The sequence below is a fragment of the Hydra viridissima genome, unplaced genomic scaffold (assembly GCF_058129835.1).
Source record: "Hydra viridissima isolate aposymbiotic clone 2 unplaced genomic scaffold, HvirCarnegie_v1 scaffold_1, whole genome shotgun sequence".
Classification (NCBI taxonomy): domain Eukaryota; kingdom Metazoa; phylum Cnidaria; class Hydrozoa; order Anthoathecata; family Hydridae; genus Hydra; species Hydra viridissima.
The window spans coordinates 34099694-34114348 of NW_028324300.1; the positions used below are offsets into that span (position 1 = coordinate 34099694).

General features: G+C 29.6%; 1 protein-coding gene across 7 annotated transcripts; it reads right to left on the minus strand.

Annotated features, from left to right (window-relative positions):
- Nucleotides 1-991: 991 nt before the first annotated feature.
- Nucleotides 992-7571, minus strand: LOC145192281 (transmembrane matrix receptor MUP-4-like). Of its 7 annotated transcripts, XM_090072556.1 has the most exons (12): nucleotides 7362-7571; nucleotides 7023-7081; nucleotides 6582-6656; nucleotides 5767-5907; nucleotides 3981-4136; nucleotides 3481-3624; nucleotides 3222-3362; nucleotides 2772-2924; nucleotides 2256-2393; nucleotides 1887-2045; nucleotides 1449-1577; nucleotides 992-1254 (listed from the first exon to the last, which is right to left on the minus strand). In XM_090072556.1, exons 3-12 carry the CDS (start codon nucleotides 6634-6636, stop codon nucleotides 1106-1108), a joined length of 1365 nt encoding a protein of 454 aa, XP_089928682.1. In that variant the 5' UTR covers nucleotides 6637-6656; nucleotides 7023-7081; nucleotides 7362-7571; the 3' UTR covers nucleotides 992-1105. The 7 variants fall into 7 exon arrangements, 5 of the variants coding, with proteins under 5 accessions (XP_089928682.1, XP_089928678.1, XP_089928675.1 ...); XM_090072552.1 differs by lacking the exon at nucleotides 6582-6656 and having other exon boundaries at nucleotides 7293-7537; XM_090072549.1 differs by lacking the exon at nucleotides 6582-6656 and having other exon boundaries at nucleotides 7362-7534.
- Between the last annotated feature and the right edge of the window lie 7084 nt (nucleotides 7572-14655).

Here is a 14655-nt window from a genome sequence, read left to right on the forward strand (position 1 = left end):
GTTATTCTACATGCAGTTTTTGAGCTTACTCTAAAGAATGATTGAGATTCGCTAACATTCAATGGCCATTTCGATTACAACTATTGTAAATATTGTAAGGAAAAGTCACCAATACTATTACACGAATTGGGAATTATAAACGGAAACTAAAAATAAACGATAAAAAAATTTGAAATTTCCTTACCGTGGTGAAACTTACAAAGTCATATACTTAGAAAGTCCTAATGTAAGAAATAATAAACTTTGAATATGTAAAATAAACATTTGGAGAAAATGATTTAGTTATTTTAACTAACTAGACATCTAGTTAAAAAAACTTTTTGGAATTTCCGTGCACATAAAAACACCTAAAAATTTGTGCATCAGATTCCACTGGGTGATTGCTCAAAGTAAAACATCCGCGTTTCAGTAACAAACACGACGTGACGTGACAAACTTTTTTTTAAGTTATGTAAAAATAAATTTAACACAGTTCTGAATTTTACTTTTTACATTTTATCTTTGTGTGTCTATATATATATATATATATATATATATATATATATATATATATATATATATATATATATATATATATACAGTGGTGGCCAAAAGTCTTGGAACAAAACATTTAACGACCAATATTTTGATCTAAAGTATAAATTTTGAAGGTTTGAGGTATATTTTTAAAGAGAATGTTGTTTAAAAAAATACTTAGAACTTATTTATTTTTTTATTTATTTTACTTAAAATATTTACTGTAACATAAAATATGTTGTTCCAAGACTTTTGGCCACCACTGTGTATATATATATATATATATATATATATATATATATATATATATATATATATATATATGTATATATATTTATATATATATATATATATGCATGCATACATACATACATACATACATACATACATACATACATACATACATACATACATACATACATACATACATACATACATATATATTTACATATATACATATAATCATATTTTAATCTTTTATTATTCTAATTTCTTTATATTTTTACCTCTAATTAATAGCATTGCTAAATACTAAACTGTGGTTTACAATAATAGCATTTAAACTCTTGAAGTTTTAAAAATATTTACACTAGGTATAACATGCTTGATTATTATTGCAGACGTCATGAGAGGTTTTACACACACAAGTGTAACTTCCCTCAGTGTTGTGACATTCGGAATTTGAAATGCATCTAGTTTTTTGTTTTCCGTTTTTTTCTTGCTCACATTCATTTATATCTAAAAGATTAGAACTAAAATGTGTAAAATATAAATATAATAATCATTAAAACGTATTTTTAAAACAAAACAACTTATTCTATTTGCTCTTACAACTTTAAAAACGTTTTTTAGCATCTTATCCCGTTATTCATTTAATTTTACAGTTAAAAACTGCATTTGATATATTTGATAATCTTTTGATATATTCTTACCTATGCATCCTACATCATCTTTGCTTCTTTCATAACCTGTATTACAAATGCAATCGTAAGAACCTTCTTTGTTTTGGCAAATTTCATTCTTACCACATACAAATTTTCTTTCATCACATTCGTTAGTATCTGAAATAAACATTAAGTTTAATCAAATATCAGCTAATTTCAGTTTAAATCAATTTATATTAGCGTAAGATTTTTAATTTCGGAATTATATTGTATGATCGGCATCTATAAAAGTGCAGAGAAACGATTTCAGACTAAAAAGACAAGTATTATTTTTCCAGATATTATTTATATTTAGAAATTTCAATTCTCTACCGGCTGATGATTGTTCTAAACTTTTTTTATCACTTTTTTTTAAAACGCAACTCAAAAAAATCAGGTTTTTAAAATCACTATTTTAATTAGTTCGTATTCTCATGAAAACGATACCTTGACAACCAGTTCCGTTCTTTTTTCCATCACCATGATAACCACTAGGACACGTGCACTCATATCCACCATCGAAGTTTTTACACTCCGATTTGACATACTGATTATATATACATGGATAACCTTCAACTTCTGATGCGTTTGCACATTCGTTTATATCTAAACGGTATAAGGACATTTAGTTAAACAGATTTTTGTTTAACTAAATGTTTTTGTTCCTATAGTTTCCTTGCGGCTATAAATCTATAAGCTAAAAGAAAAAAACCATAAAAGAAACTGTCGGAAGATAGAAAAAGATTTATTTATAAAGCTCTTCAAAATAATCATCCTTAATACCAACATTTACTGCATCAACGATGATCAACTTACCTACACAATTCTTTCCACTTGTATTAAGAGTAAATCCATCTTCACAGACACATTTAAAAGATCCCAATGTATTTACACAACGAAGGTGTTTATCATTTAAGTCACAATCATGCATTGATTCTTCACACTCATTACGATCTATTACAATCATTACAATCATAAAAATCTCACTTTCAAAATATTCATTTTAGGAACAATAATATGTATGTATGTATGTATGTATGTATGTATGTATGTATGTATGTATGTATGTATGTATGTATGTATGTATGTATGTATGTATGTATGTATGTATGTATGTATGTATGTATGTATGTATGTATGTATGTATGTATGTATGTATGTATGTATGTATGTATGTATGTATGTATGTATGTATGTATGTGTGTATGTATGTATGCATTAATAAATATACACATATTTACAAGCAAAATACAAATCCATAAGTTTATTGTTCGTATTTATATATTGGTACAATGATAGCAACTAATTTGATAGAAAAATCAAAAAAATGACCATGGCAAGCGTGCTCTTCCACTTCTCTGTTTCTTTTATAGCCATGCTTGCAAAAACAAACATAAGACCCCCGTGTGTTCCAACATGTTCCATTAATGAAATCACAAAGTGCTTGGATGTTTCCCTTACTATCGACTTCACACTCGTTTATGTCTAAAGAAAAGTAAAGAGTAAAAGTCTCCTTCAATAATCAGATTATACAAAAACAATACAAAAAACTAATTGAATCTCTTAAAATTTAAAACATTTTTTCAAACTAAGCATTCTATCTTTTTGGTTGCTAAGGATGACTATTAAAACAAAAAAACTGCTAAATTGGGAGGAGGAGGGGGGGGGGAATGTTAACTCAAGGAGGACTTTTTCATTGAGGTCCCTCAGAATTACACTTGAACTTTATAACTAATGTCCCTTTGAATTGTGTAAATAATGTGTAAGTATGTGTAAATATACCACTACATCGCTCATTATTTGTTTCAAATCCTTCTTCAAACCCTTCATTGCATGAGCAGTTGTAGCCTAGTGTTTGGTCAACACATGTTGCTTCTTTGGAACAGTTATGCTTGTGTTCAGGTTCTGTGCACTCATTGATTGCTAAATTGAAGTTGGGTGATTTATACTTAATACTGATTAGAAATTCAATTGATATTAAACGGATAACGAAATACTAATTCAATATGCTTTTTAACAAAAAATGGATGAATATATATACCCAGACAAGTTTTCTTGTCGCTGGAAAGAGTTAACCCTGATGGACAAAAGCATACATATGAACCAAAAGTGTTGCGGCAATAGTCAAAATGTTTTGTACCTCCTCGATAACATTTGTGTGTTCCAATTGCACACTCATCGATATCTATAAAAATAAGGTTTTTTTTATTCAAACAAACACAATTGTGTAACTTTACGTAAAATACAGGGGTGGGGGTGGGGGGTGGGTGGGGGTGCGCTTAAAATATAAGGCGTTGCTTAAAGAGAGAATGGATTTAAATATTTGATGGTGTGATTACATTTTTAAAATTTTTTCTTTAATATTGTGAAGAAAATTTACGAAAAATACAACAGAAAAATACAAAACAGAGCCACGTACCAAAATGATTTTAAAAGTTGTTCAATTATTTTTATGCAGCTGGCATATTATATAATTTTTACGTAATCAAAAATGTTATTAAAAATGTTATGTTATCAATTTAATATTAATTTGTACCATACCCGAACATCCTGTTCCACCTTTTGATGTTATTTTACCGTTTCCTTTCCACCCAGCAGCGCATCCACAATAGAAAGATCCTTCTGTATCAGTGCAATACCCGCCATACTGCTCCTTTACGCAGTGGTTATGTTCAACTAACTTGCATTCGTTAATATCTGAACAATCAAAATTTAACAAATTATGTAAAAATAGCAAAAAAAAGCAATTATAGGAGATTTCTTCAAAAGTTGGAAATTTCCTTGCAAATTTCTTCAAATTTGCAAGGAAATTTCCAACTTTTTATTGCGTTCTCTTACCTATCTGATCTCAAAAATAGATTTTTATGTATTTCGTTACAGTCATTATATTTTTTGCTTTTCGTTTTCCTATAGATCAGATCAGATGTTCTTTTCGATTTGTGGTTGAAAAATTTATTTTTGCTAAATCATTTGATTTATAAAAACGTGGGTTACTCGTGTGATTGAAATCCAAACTTTTGAAAATTCGGTTACAATTTAATGTTGATTAATCAGATTCTGTAATGGGTAAAAATTGATAAGTAACTAATCTTGTGAAGTGCACTTTGAGACAGCATTTAAGTTGTCACCTTATGAAAATTTGTTTGCGCCATTTTGAAATTTTAAAGGGAATTTTTTTCTTTTTCTTTTTTTTCTTTCTTTCTTTTTTTTTTTAAGCGATATTTTTTTTTCATTTTATTTCCAAAAGTTATTTCAAACCGTAAAATTCAAAAGTTGTTAGTTAAGTTTTTAAGTTCTTAAGATATGTTGGGTTAGGAAAAAAGCTCGTGATGTTTTTGTCGATAGAAACCAGTTAAATTTTACTTAAATTTTGGTAAAATTAAACTGGTTCCTTTTTTGAAGATATAGATAGGATCATTATTCAACAACAGTAGTTACGAATAAAATTATGGCACCTGTAGCTATGAAAAAATCTTAAAAAAACCTGTAGCAATATGCTTCTCGAGCTCTTCAAAACCTGAGTCATTGATCATACAGATCATTTCAAGAATATCATCGCAAATATTTCAAGAATACCGTCACAAATATTAGCCATAAATTCCTAAACTTAAACTCTTTTTCTTCCATTTTTAGTATCTTACATAGACCCCCCCCCCCCCTACGTTTTTAAACTATTAGAAAAGTGGATTTCTATAGAAACATTATAAACAGCAACAACAAAAAAATCATGTGGAAAATCACTTTTCCCTGAATAGGGCATTACTGCGAAAATATTGTAAATAAAACGCAAAAAAAACTTCTCCCAAAAAATATGAAACCGCTCGTTCGTCAAGTCAACAAAAACTGGTCAACTCAACGAACTGAAACGAAGAAGAACAAGCTTTAATAGCGTTTTGTTTTCAACTGACAAAAGACTTCTTACGACAATTTGACGGTTTACGCCATAGTTTCTTTATAATAAGAAATGATATAAAAAGAAACTATAGAAAACTACTATTTAAAAAAGTAATGAAAAGTGAAAAAGTTCTCGGATTCGTTTCATCTTACTTCATTTAGCGCAAAAAAACAATTTTATTTTTCTCGTCAGTATTTGTCGCAATAGACAGTTTATGCAATTATTTGACAATTTCATTTCTGTTTCGCACTTTGATTACAAAAAGGGATAATATGCTTATTTAGTAGGTCTATTGCTGGGAAGAGTTTTATTATGAGTATGTCTAAATCATTTTATAAACACTTCAAAAATAATAGGATTATTTCAACTTCAAAATTTATCCTAATGCTTTGGAGGGTGAAAAAAAAGTGGTATATGTCAATAAAACCTCACTTTCGCATACTCTTTTAGAGTTTTCTTCAGAACCTAAGCTAATGAATCCATTTTTGCAATAACATTTGTAGCTTTCCCCTACCATCGCGCATATAGCATGTTGGTGACATGGGTTCTGTGCACAGGTTCGAAGTACTTCACCTGGAAAAAAAAATCAAGACGGATTTTACCTGAACCGGACAAATCTAGTTTTTAAAATCTACATTAGATAACGAACTGTTGTCAAATGAAAAACTTTGGTGGATTTCATTAGAATTATATGAAACGACGTAAAACAATATTTTAATAATTAAAAAACTATTTTAAATATTAAAATCCATTTGATAAAAAATTGAAATTCATTTAGAGAGCGGAAAGAAATTGTTTCGAATCAAAGAAATGCTCCTATTGCTCACTGGGTGTCAATTTTGAAGGCTGGTTCAGCGAGAGACGTCGGGAGAAAAAAATATCTAGCATGTAAGAGAAAAAAAAAGGCATAAAAAAAACCTTTTCTGTACTCATAAATGATCCAGTTGATGATAGATCTAAACCCAACTTGAATATATAAATCTTCAAGATGAAAAAGTATTTTTACATAAGCCTCATAAAAGAAAACAAAAAACTGACCTCCCACGTTTTTAATAACTTTAAGCTTAAAGATGGTAGAAACAGAAAACTGAATTTATTCTACAACCTCCAACTTACCAACGACAATCCAATTTTTATGGAGTACAAATTCCTACCTTCCATAACAATTAATCACTTAAATCCTTAAATGAGAAATAACACAATAATTTTGAATACTGAAACTAATCAAGATTAACACAAAAACATACCCAGAGCACCTGATTGGATAATATTGATGAATTGACTCCCCATAAATTCCCACATCGAAGTAAAGGTGGTTTAATCTGAAGAAAGTGTGAAGATAAAAAATGAATATGAGACCAATATGATATGTAAATGAGGCTGAGGATTATTGTATTGCTTTGAATCTAAAACATGCTAAATGCAAGAAAGGTCTTCTACAATTCAAGGCTTGTTGATCCTGGGAGCATAAATCTTGTTTATAAAGTCAATCACAAAAAGTGAAAAATGAATTTTTGTTCCGTATGGGTCATCTTCCCCTATCTCTTTGTACGCTTGTGATCGGTTTTGTACGCTTGTGATCGGCGTTTATACATTTAAAAAATATGAAACATTCTCACACACAAATTATTATTTACTCTCTTAAAAAAAAGATTATTTCTAAAAAGAAACCCGCACGTTGAACATACCTCTGCACGCCAAAATGAACGAGGAAAGGAAGAACAGTCCCAGCAACTTCATCTTTTGCCTAATAAAAGTATTTCTTTTACAACAGATGATTGTGTAACTCATATAGTAAAATCATTGATTTAAATGCACAAATATTTTATCATACGACAAAAACATTTGTATAAAGGCAAGCCAAAAAACTCCACTTAATGATTGTATGAGGCTGATAATTCAATAAAAATTTTTACTTTTATCCTGTAATTTCTAATTTTAAAACAAATATATACAACCTTCTCAAAGAAAGTTGGAGTTTGGAAAAGAAACTGATTTAAAAATGAAATCTAAAAACGAGTACACACTGCAAAGTATTATCTTTTTCAATTAAATTTAAAAAATTTGATTGAAGCTGGATAGCAGATATAGCGATTAAACACTTATGAAGAATCAGTTTCAGTTGACGCTCTCATAAAATTTCCAACAGCAAATTTTTTAACTACGACTTCATCTTGTCCTGCTTTAAGATATTTACGCTGACGCCGATTTTTACGCGTAGATTTTAAATTGTAAACACGAACTAATTTTGTGCCTAACAATCGAAAGATTATTCTTTTGTCTAAGATAATCATTAAAGTTTTTTTTTAAAACCACAAACTTTTTTCTGTTACCTTAATCTGTTTTAATCTTTTTTTTCAAAGTTCCATTTGAGGGGCGTCTGTTAAGCCATTCAACTTTTATTGAGTTTGAATTTTTTTAATTTTTTGATAAACTACATAATTTCCGATGTATGCAAGAAACGTAACCATTCGCTTCTCTAAATCAAGTTTTGTTCTATTGTTTTATTCTATTGTTCTATTGTTTTATTCTATTGTTCTATTCTAAACCTAGTTTTTATAAGCAAAAGGAGATTTACTGATTGTTATGCAATTCATTTTCATATTGGAAAAAGATTTATGCAGAACTACAACTTAGAAAGTTAAAGCTTAAAAAATTGAGTCGAATAACATAGGTGAGATATTTTTGCAGAAACCAGAACAAGAAGCCATAGTAGTAGAAGCCTAATCTTTTTAAGTGAATGTCAGAGTTAACAAACTTTCTTTTTTTTTTTCTTTTTTTTTTTTCTTTTAATTTAATTTTACTTCTCCGCAAGCTTAACGCCTTTTGAAGGTGAGATGTTTAAGCCTTACCCAACCATTTCATCTGAGAGATGTTAAACAGGGTAAATATGATGCAAAAATCATCGACGGATCTGCTCTTAGGACTCTATGTTAAAGAAAAAACTCCACATGATCTTAGACTATTAGACCAAAAAGTGAGAACCTCTTTGGATTTATGTACATAATTAAAATAGTTGAACCCTTGCACAAAAACGGTACATTGACAATTGTCAGGAACTTTTTCAATTAGTTTTTTAGAATGAGTGATGCAAATTTCCCCTTGATCTTAATCAATTTCTCGTTCATATTTTTTCTATAACAAAAGTATTCTGATAACATTTATGTGCTGTATAAGAATTATTGTGACTTAAAATTTACACATTACAATAATTCATGTCACTAATAAATGAGCAATTGAAACTCTTTGCGGCAATTTCAATTTTTACTCTTCATTTTACATTTGAGTTATGAGTATTACTTTATTTACATTTATGCTAAAAAAAAATGTGATATACCAAAATTGGCGCAACAAAAAATAAACATCTGAACTAATATTTAAAATATGCCCTACGTTTTTTTTTTTGCAAGCTTTTTTGCATTGATTTAACAGGATTGTTGCAAATTTCGGTTGGAGCTCTTCTCCAAATGGCATCTTGTTCTTGTTTTAGGCTATTCATGGATCTTATTGGAACTTTGACTAATTCTTTGTCCATCCAACCCCAAACAGATTCAATTAGATTCAAATCTGGTGATCAAGCTGGGCAGGGCAATAAATCTACTTTATCTTCTTTCATCCATGTTTTGACTTTACGAGCAGTAAGAGCAAGCGCCATATCTTTTTAAACCTGCCACCATTCTTTTCGATCAATCACCATGTCTACTGGATGGAGCCATGCAGTTTCTAGCTTCTCTATATATGTGTGTTGGTTGATTCGAGCTGTATAAATGTTACACGCACCTACTCTGTTAAAATTAAAGCAGCCCCAAATACCAACACTCCGACCGTCACCTGGCAACCTTGGTACAACAAAGCGATTGCTATACTTTTTAAATTTAAATCTTTTAACGAGAACTTTGCTCTTTCTGTTCATAATTTCAAAGTTACTTTCATCACTGAAAACTACTTGCTTCCACTTTTCCAAAGACTACCCAATTCTCCCTTAACACCCCCTTAATCTTGTGAGCAAATCTCTAGTAGTCAACATGGGTTATCTAACAGCTGCATAAACACCACTGTTTTTGTTAAGTAGAGTGTTAGCATGGACGTATAAGAGATGGACGTGCAACGATATTGTTTTTTTTTGTGAACCATGCTCGTTGCGCATTGTTTCAAATCTTTTGTTTTAAACGATAGAAATTAAATATTAAAGTCTGTCGGCTTCGTCGAAAATTTTTGGTCTCGCCTAGCCAGTCACATTAACTTCCTTTTAGTTATTCAAGATAACAGCAATGAAACCAAGTTTTAAGCTGAATTTTATATAGCTAGACATACTTAACATTTTAAGAAATAACGCTGATGATGATATAGAAATTGAGATCATTTACTTAACTACTTTAATACATGTATAACTAGAGATATAATAAATAATACAAAGTATCAACTAGTTTTCTTGCTATTTAGAGCAAAATGATTTAATGTCCAGGGAACTACTCTATCTACTATATTGCTGTAGACTTCCAGTTTATGAATAAAAAAGAAAAAAATAATGTCACAGTTTTAAAGAATTTAGCAAAGCCAATTTATGGCAAACCGCAAGAATAGCTAAGTATTTAATATTAGCATAGCGTGATTTACCAACTATATATAAACTAATTTTTATTTGACAAAAACAAATGGATATTATATGCTTTTTATGACAAATAAAATAATATGAAATTTGAAAAACGAAAACATGAAATATCTGGCCGCATTTTGTAAGATAACTATAAACTTGAATAACTTTTTAAAAGGTTTTGATTTATCAAATGAATTATAAAAAAGCCCATCAGAAAATATACCTATAAAAAAATAATTCATAGTAGAATATACCGTCAAACGGGGTGACTATGAACGCTTTTTAAACATTTTTGCATCATATAACAAAACAGTTCGTCGAATCGCTACCTTTTTTTTTTTTTAAAAGAACATTATACTATCCAGCTTCCAGAGTTGGTTCCAGGCCTGATAAATATTATAAAGTAAATACCTCAATTTTCTTATTTTATACGAGCATCTTCGTATTTTTAAAACGGGGATACTTTGAACACGGGATTCGGGGTGACGGGGTTACCAGCAAACATTACAATTGTTGATTGCTTTGAAAGTTCCTGTTTGTTTTCAACACGGTGTCCATGTCCACGACGAACAATAACAGCTTTGGATCCTGGATTATCTGTTATATTGGTCTCGTCATAATTATAGATGTTTTCTGGAGGTATACCTTTTAACTTTTGATATAAGTCGTTAAAATAACGGTCAAGGGTTTCTTCATTGACTAAAGCCCTACTGTGTTTTACATTGTCAGCAACCCTTTTCGTCAAACAATGACTTTTCATGAAAGACTGAACCCAATCTACACCAGGAATATTGTTTTTAAATATAAAGTCTGTTATTTTCCTTTTATCACAATAACATTTAGCTAAAAGTCGAATGTCCAAAGAATTAAGAGGTACTCTCCAATCTGTCATGTAAGTAAGTAATTGTTTGAACAATTAAATTTTCTGCACAACTGTCAAGTCTGGTTTGTCCACCATGCTTTTTTAGAACTGGTTTTACGTTTTTATGGAGAGTTCCTCGCGGAATGTTACAAGCTTTAGCTGCTTTCCTGATAGTTAATCCGTGGTTTTTCACTTTATTTGCTGCTGCTTGTAAGTCTTTTTGAGTGTAATTTGTTTTGTAATCTCGGCTATTTTCCTTTCTTTTGTAATTTCGAGGCATAGTTCCTTAAATCAATAAAAAAAAAACTTGAATTCTTGATTAAAAAAATGTCATTTTTAAATGAGCAAATAATCATTCACTAACAAGTTACACCCTCAATTTGAATTCATTAGAACAATATGTACCTGAACTTGATGTGCAGCAACTTTTATAGAGTTTTGATGCGCGCTTCTTAAGATATAGCTTGATAAGTCAACTAACTGCCCGAACAATGTAACTCATGCTGTTGATATGCGATAAAGAAAAACCGAAAAAGGAAATTATTTTGCTCAGCCTAAAATTAGCTTTTAAATATCATTTTTAATGCAACTGGATCAAAATAACACACAATTTAGATCAAATTGTGTGTGTTGTTTCACCTTTTAGTTAACTTGGTACTGATGTTTATAGTCACCCCGCTGTTCATAGTCACCCCCGTTGACGGTATGTTATGGAGCTTATAGAGTAGTCGAGGCAAAAAATGGCGACATTTCGGAAAAAATATTTAAAAAAACACAAGTTTAAAGTAGGTGAATGAAGGACTAAGGAGTTGAATGAAACAAGATCTTGACAAAAAATTTTATTTAAGCTTTTTTATATTTTGCTATACTTTTTTGAGTCATTTTAAAATTATCCTTACAGGTCTACTTTATCATTGACAGACTTTGTTTACACGAAAAAAGTTTCCAAGTTCACAAATGTTTATCTTGAAAAGATGTTGAAAATCTGTTCGTGCCGACAACTAATTTCCTTTAACTAAGTGTAATTTGTTTAGTAATTTGTCAACGCGTGAAGTAGCTACTTTATCTTGAACAGTCTTATTAAACAAATGCTATAAAAGTTTAAACTAATACCACGTGATCAGAGTTTCTGTTTTAAATTTACGGGCAGCCATTTTAATAAATTTTTTTGTTGACGGGTGAAAATTTAGAGTATGTCGGAAACTCGCATGGCTCTCTGATTTCTGCGGCCTCTTTGATGTAAAACAGTTGCATATCCATCTCTTAAACGTCCATGGTGTTACAGACTGCATTTGAAGAAAAACGTTTTTCACGTTTTTCCTTGAATATTCTGGTAAATTCACGAGAGCTTGATTGGCTTTTACTTGACAAAATATAAGACTGTTTTTTTGTTGTTTTTTTTGCTACCTTTTATAGGAAATTGTCAAACTAACAGACAAACTAACAAAAAAATTACGAATAAAAATTGGGTTGAGAGGAAAGTAGAACGAAAATCAATTAAAAAGTTTGTACGGCTTTTTTTTTCCAACATTTTCCGGTATGTTTTTTGCATTCCTTTGAAAAAATTAAATTAATAGAAAAAGCAACATAAAATGAACTTGTCATTGGTACGTAAATTATAGAGAAATAGTTTTCCTGTCGTAAAAAAAAAATATGGTTACTGTTTTATGATGTTTGAAAAAACAAAAAAAAAATGAATTAAATATTTTACTGCACCAAACTTTTTTGAAAGCACTGTATATACATTACCTAAAACAGCGGTTATGAAATAACACGTCAAATACCTTGCAAAATTGCTAATTTTAAAATAGCCGTTTATTTACGGTCCGACTGGTGCTTAAATAGGCGATAATTCGTCTGACTTTTTTTTCCCGTGAACTTTGCGAAGTTCACGGGAACTTTGGGAAGTCAGACGAGAAAACTTTGGTTTTTGCGCTAATGCAATTTATCATCTACCGGGTAATTCCACATCAAATCACCCAGTCCATTGAACCATGTGTCTTCCTTTTGTGTTATATTTTGACACATTATTCCTTATTATAAAAAAATATTACATGCAAAATTTCAGCTAAAAATGTTGAGCGGTTGACAAGATACTGCAATTTTAATATCGACCTGGTTTCCCAAAATGACCCGGTTTTCATAACATTCTGAAAAAACATTTTTCTTAAAAAAATAAGAAATAAAAATGGCAAAAATATGAAAATAAACATATATAATGTTTTTTTGATGCTGAATTCAATAAAAGTACTTAAAATGCTAAAATATAAAAGGAACATGCTTAAAAGTTAATAAAACAACTAGTTTCTATAAACCAACTTTGGGGCCCAATATCTCAAAACACCCCTGTCAAATTTTTTTTTTTTTTGCTGTTAATATTTTCAACTGCTTATAATCTTACTAGGCACAAAAAATCTAACTGGAAAAACAACTGAAACATATGGAACTTTAATTTCAATGATCTATTACTTTTTCAAGAAATTCCCAAAAAATATTTGTAAATAAAATAAAAATAAGTTAATCGTAATTTAAACAGTCACTTAAATATACAAGATTTTTAAAGGTATTGAAAATGTCAGTTATTTTGACTGTGTTTGTAATAGTTTACAATATTGTTCCCATTTTACTTGTACTTCCTCTATTTCAGTATTTTCAAACACATTGTTTCTACCGGAACTGGAGCAAGCTTGTGGAACAGATAGTTTTTTCAATATGTTGGTGTTGGGAATAAAACAGTAGTCGTCTCTTTCAGGCCAGTTAAAACAGATTGATGGACCATTTGGGTGAAGAAATTTAACTTTAGCATCAACTTTTTCTAGGTTGGATTTAGTTACAATGCCGATCCATTACTACACAGACTACAGCTACATAACAACCTAAAGCAACAGTATCAAGTTGAAATATATCTTGTTTCTTTTTAAGATTGTGGATTATTGAATAATTAATGTCCGTACTACACCTCTTTGCCCCAACCCTGTTATCTCTAAGATCATAAATTGATGAAAGCTACCAGTACCAGGTAGAGTTGTTACACCAGTGTATCTTTCTTTTTGCTCTTCATGTTGCAATTGTAAGTCCAATCCCTTTATGTAAATGAAGTTAACAACCTTGATTTTCTCAATACAAAATTCATACATAGCTTCTGATGTGAGAATTTGGTTTCTGTATGGTCGTTTTAAACTTTTTTGTGCTGTTAACCTTTTTACAGTACCACCAATCCCATTGCATTGTGACTTTCCATGGGACGTGGCAAAAAAGTTCCATTCAACTTTAAGGTCAAATTCACTTTCTAGTTGGCATAGATTGTAAAAGATTTTACAGCTTTTGTACTGTCCTGCGCAACCATCAATTAATATATGTAATTTAGACAGATTGAAAAATTTTTTGATAAAGAAATAATTCAAACCTTTTCAGAATCCCTCTGTTGTATATTTTTTTACACTGATAGATATTGGTTATTTTCTTTATAGATATATTTATATATATATACAATCTACATATATATATATGAAATATATATATATATGAAATTGTTAATTTGTTAAAATTTAAATAAAATTTACCAATAAATATTGTTTTATAACTGAACTTTTTATAAACTAGTTATTATAAACTTTTACAAAATGTAGTTACCAAAATTTTAAAAACAAATGCACATCAATATCACACTTATTCAGTTTTTATATAAAAACATAACAGGATGTTTTTTTCAGTTGTTAAGATCAAATAACTAAGTTATCATATAATTAAGACTTCCTTAAATATAACAAAATTCTTTTTTTTTTTTTTTTAAGGAGTCTATAAACTAAATATAATATTTTACAGAATTCTATTTGCATGTTTTTTAAAATAATTTCTTTAA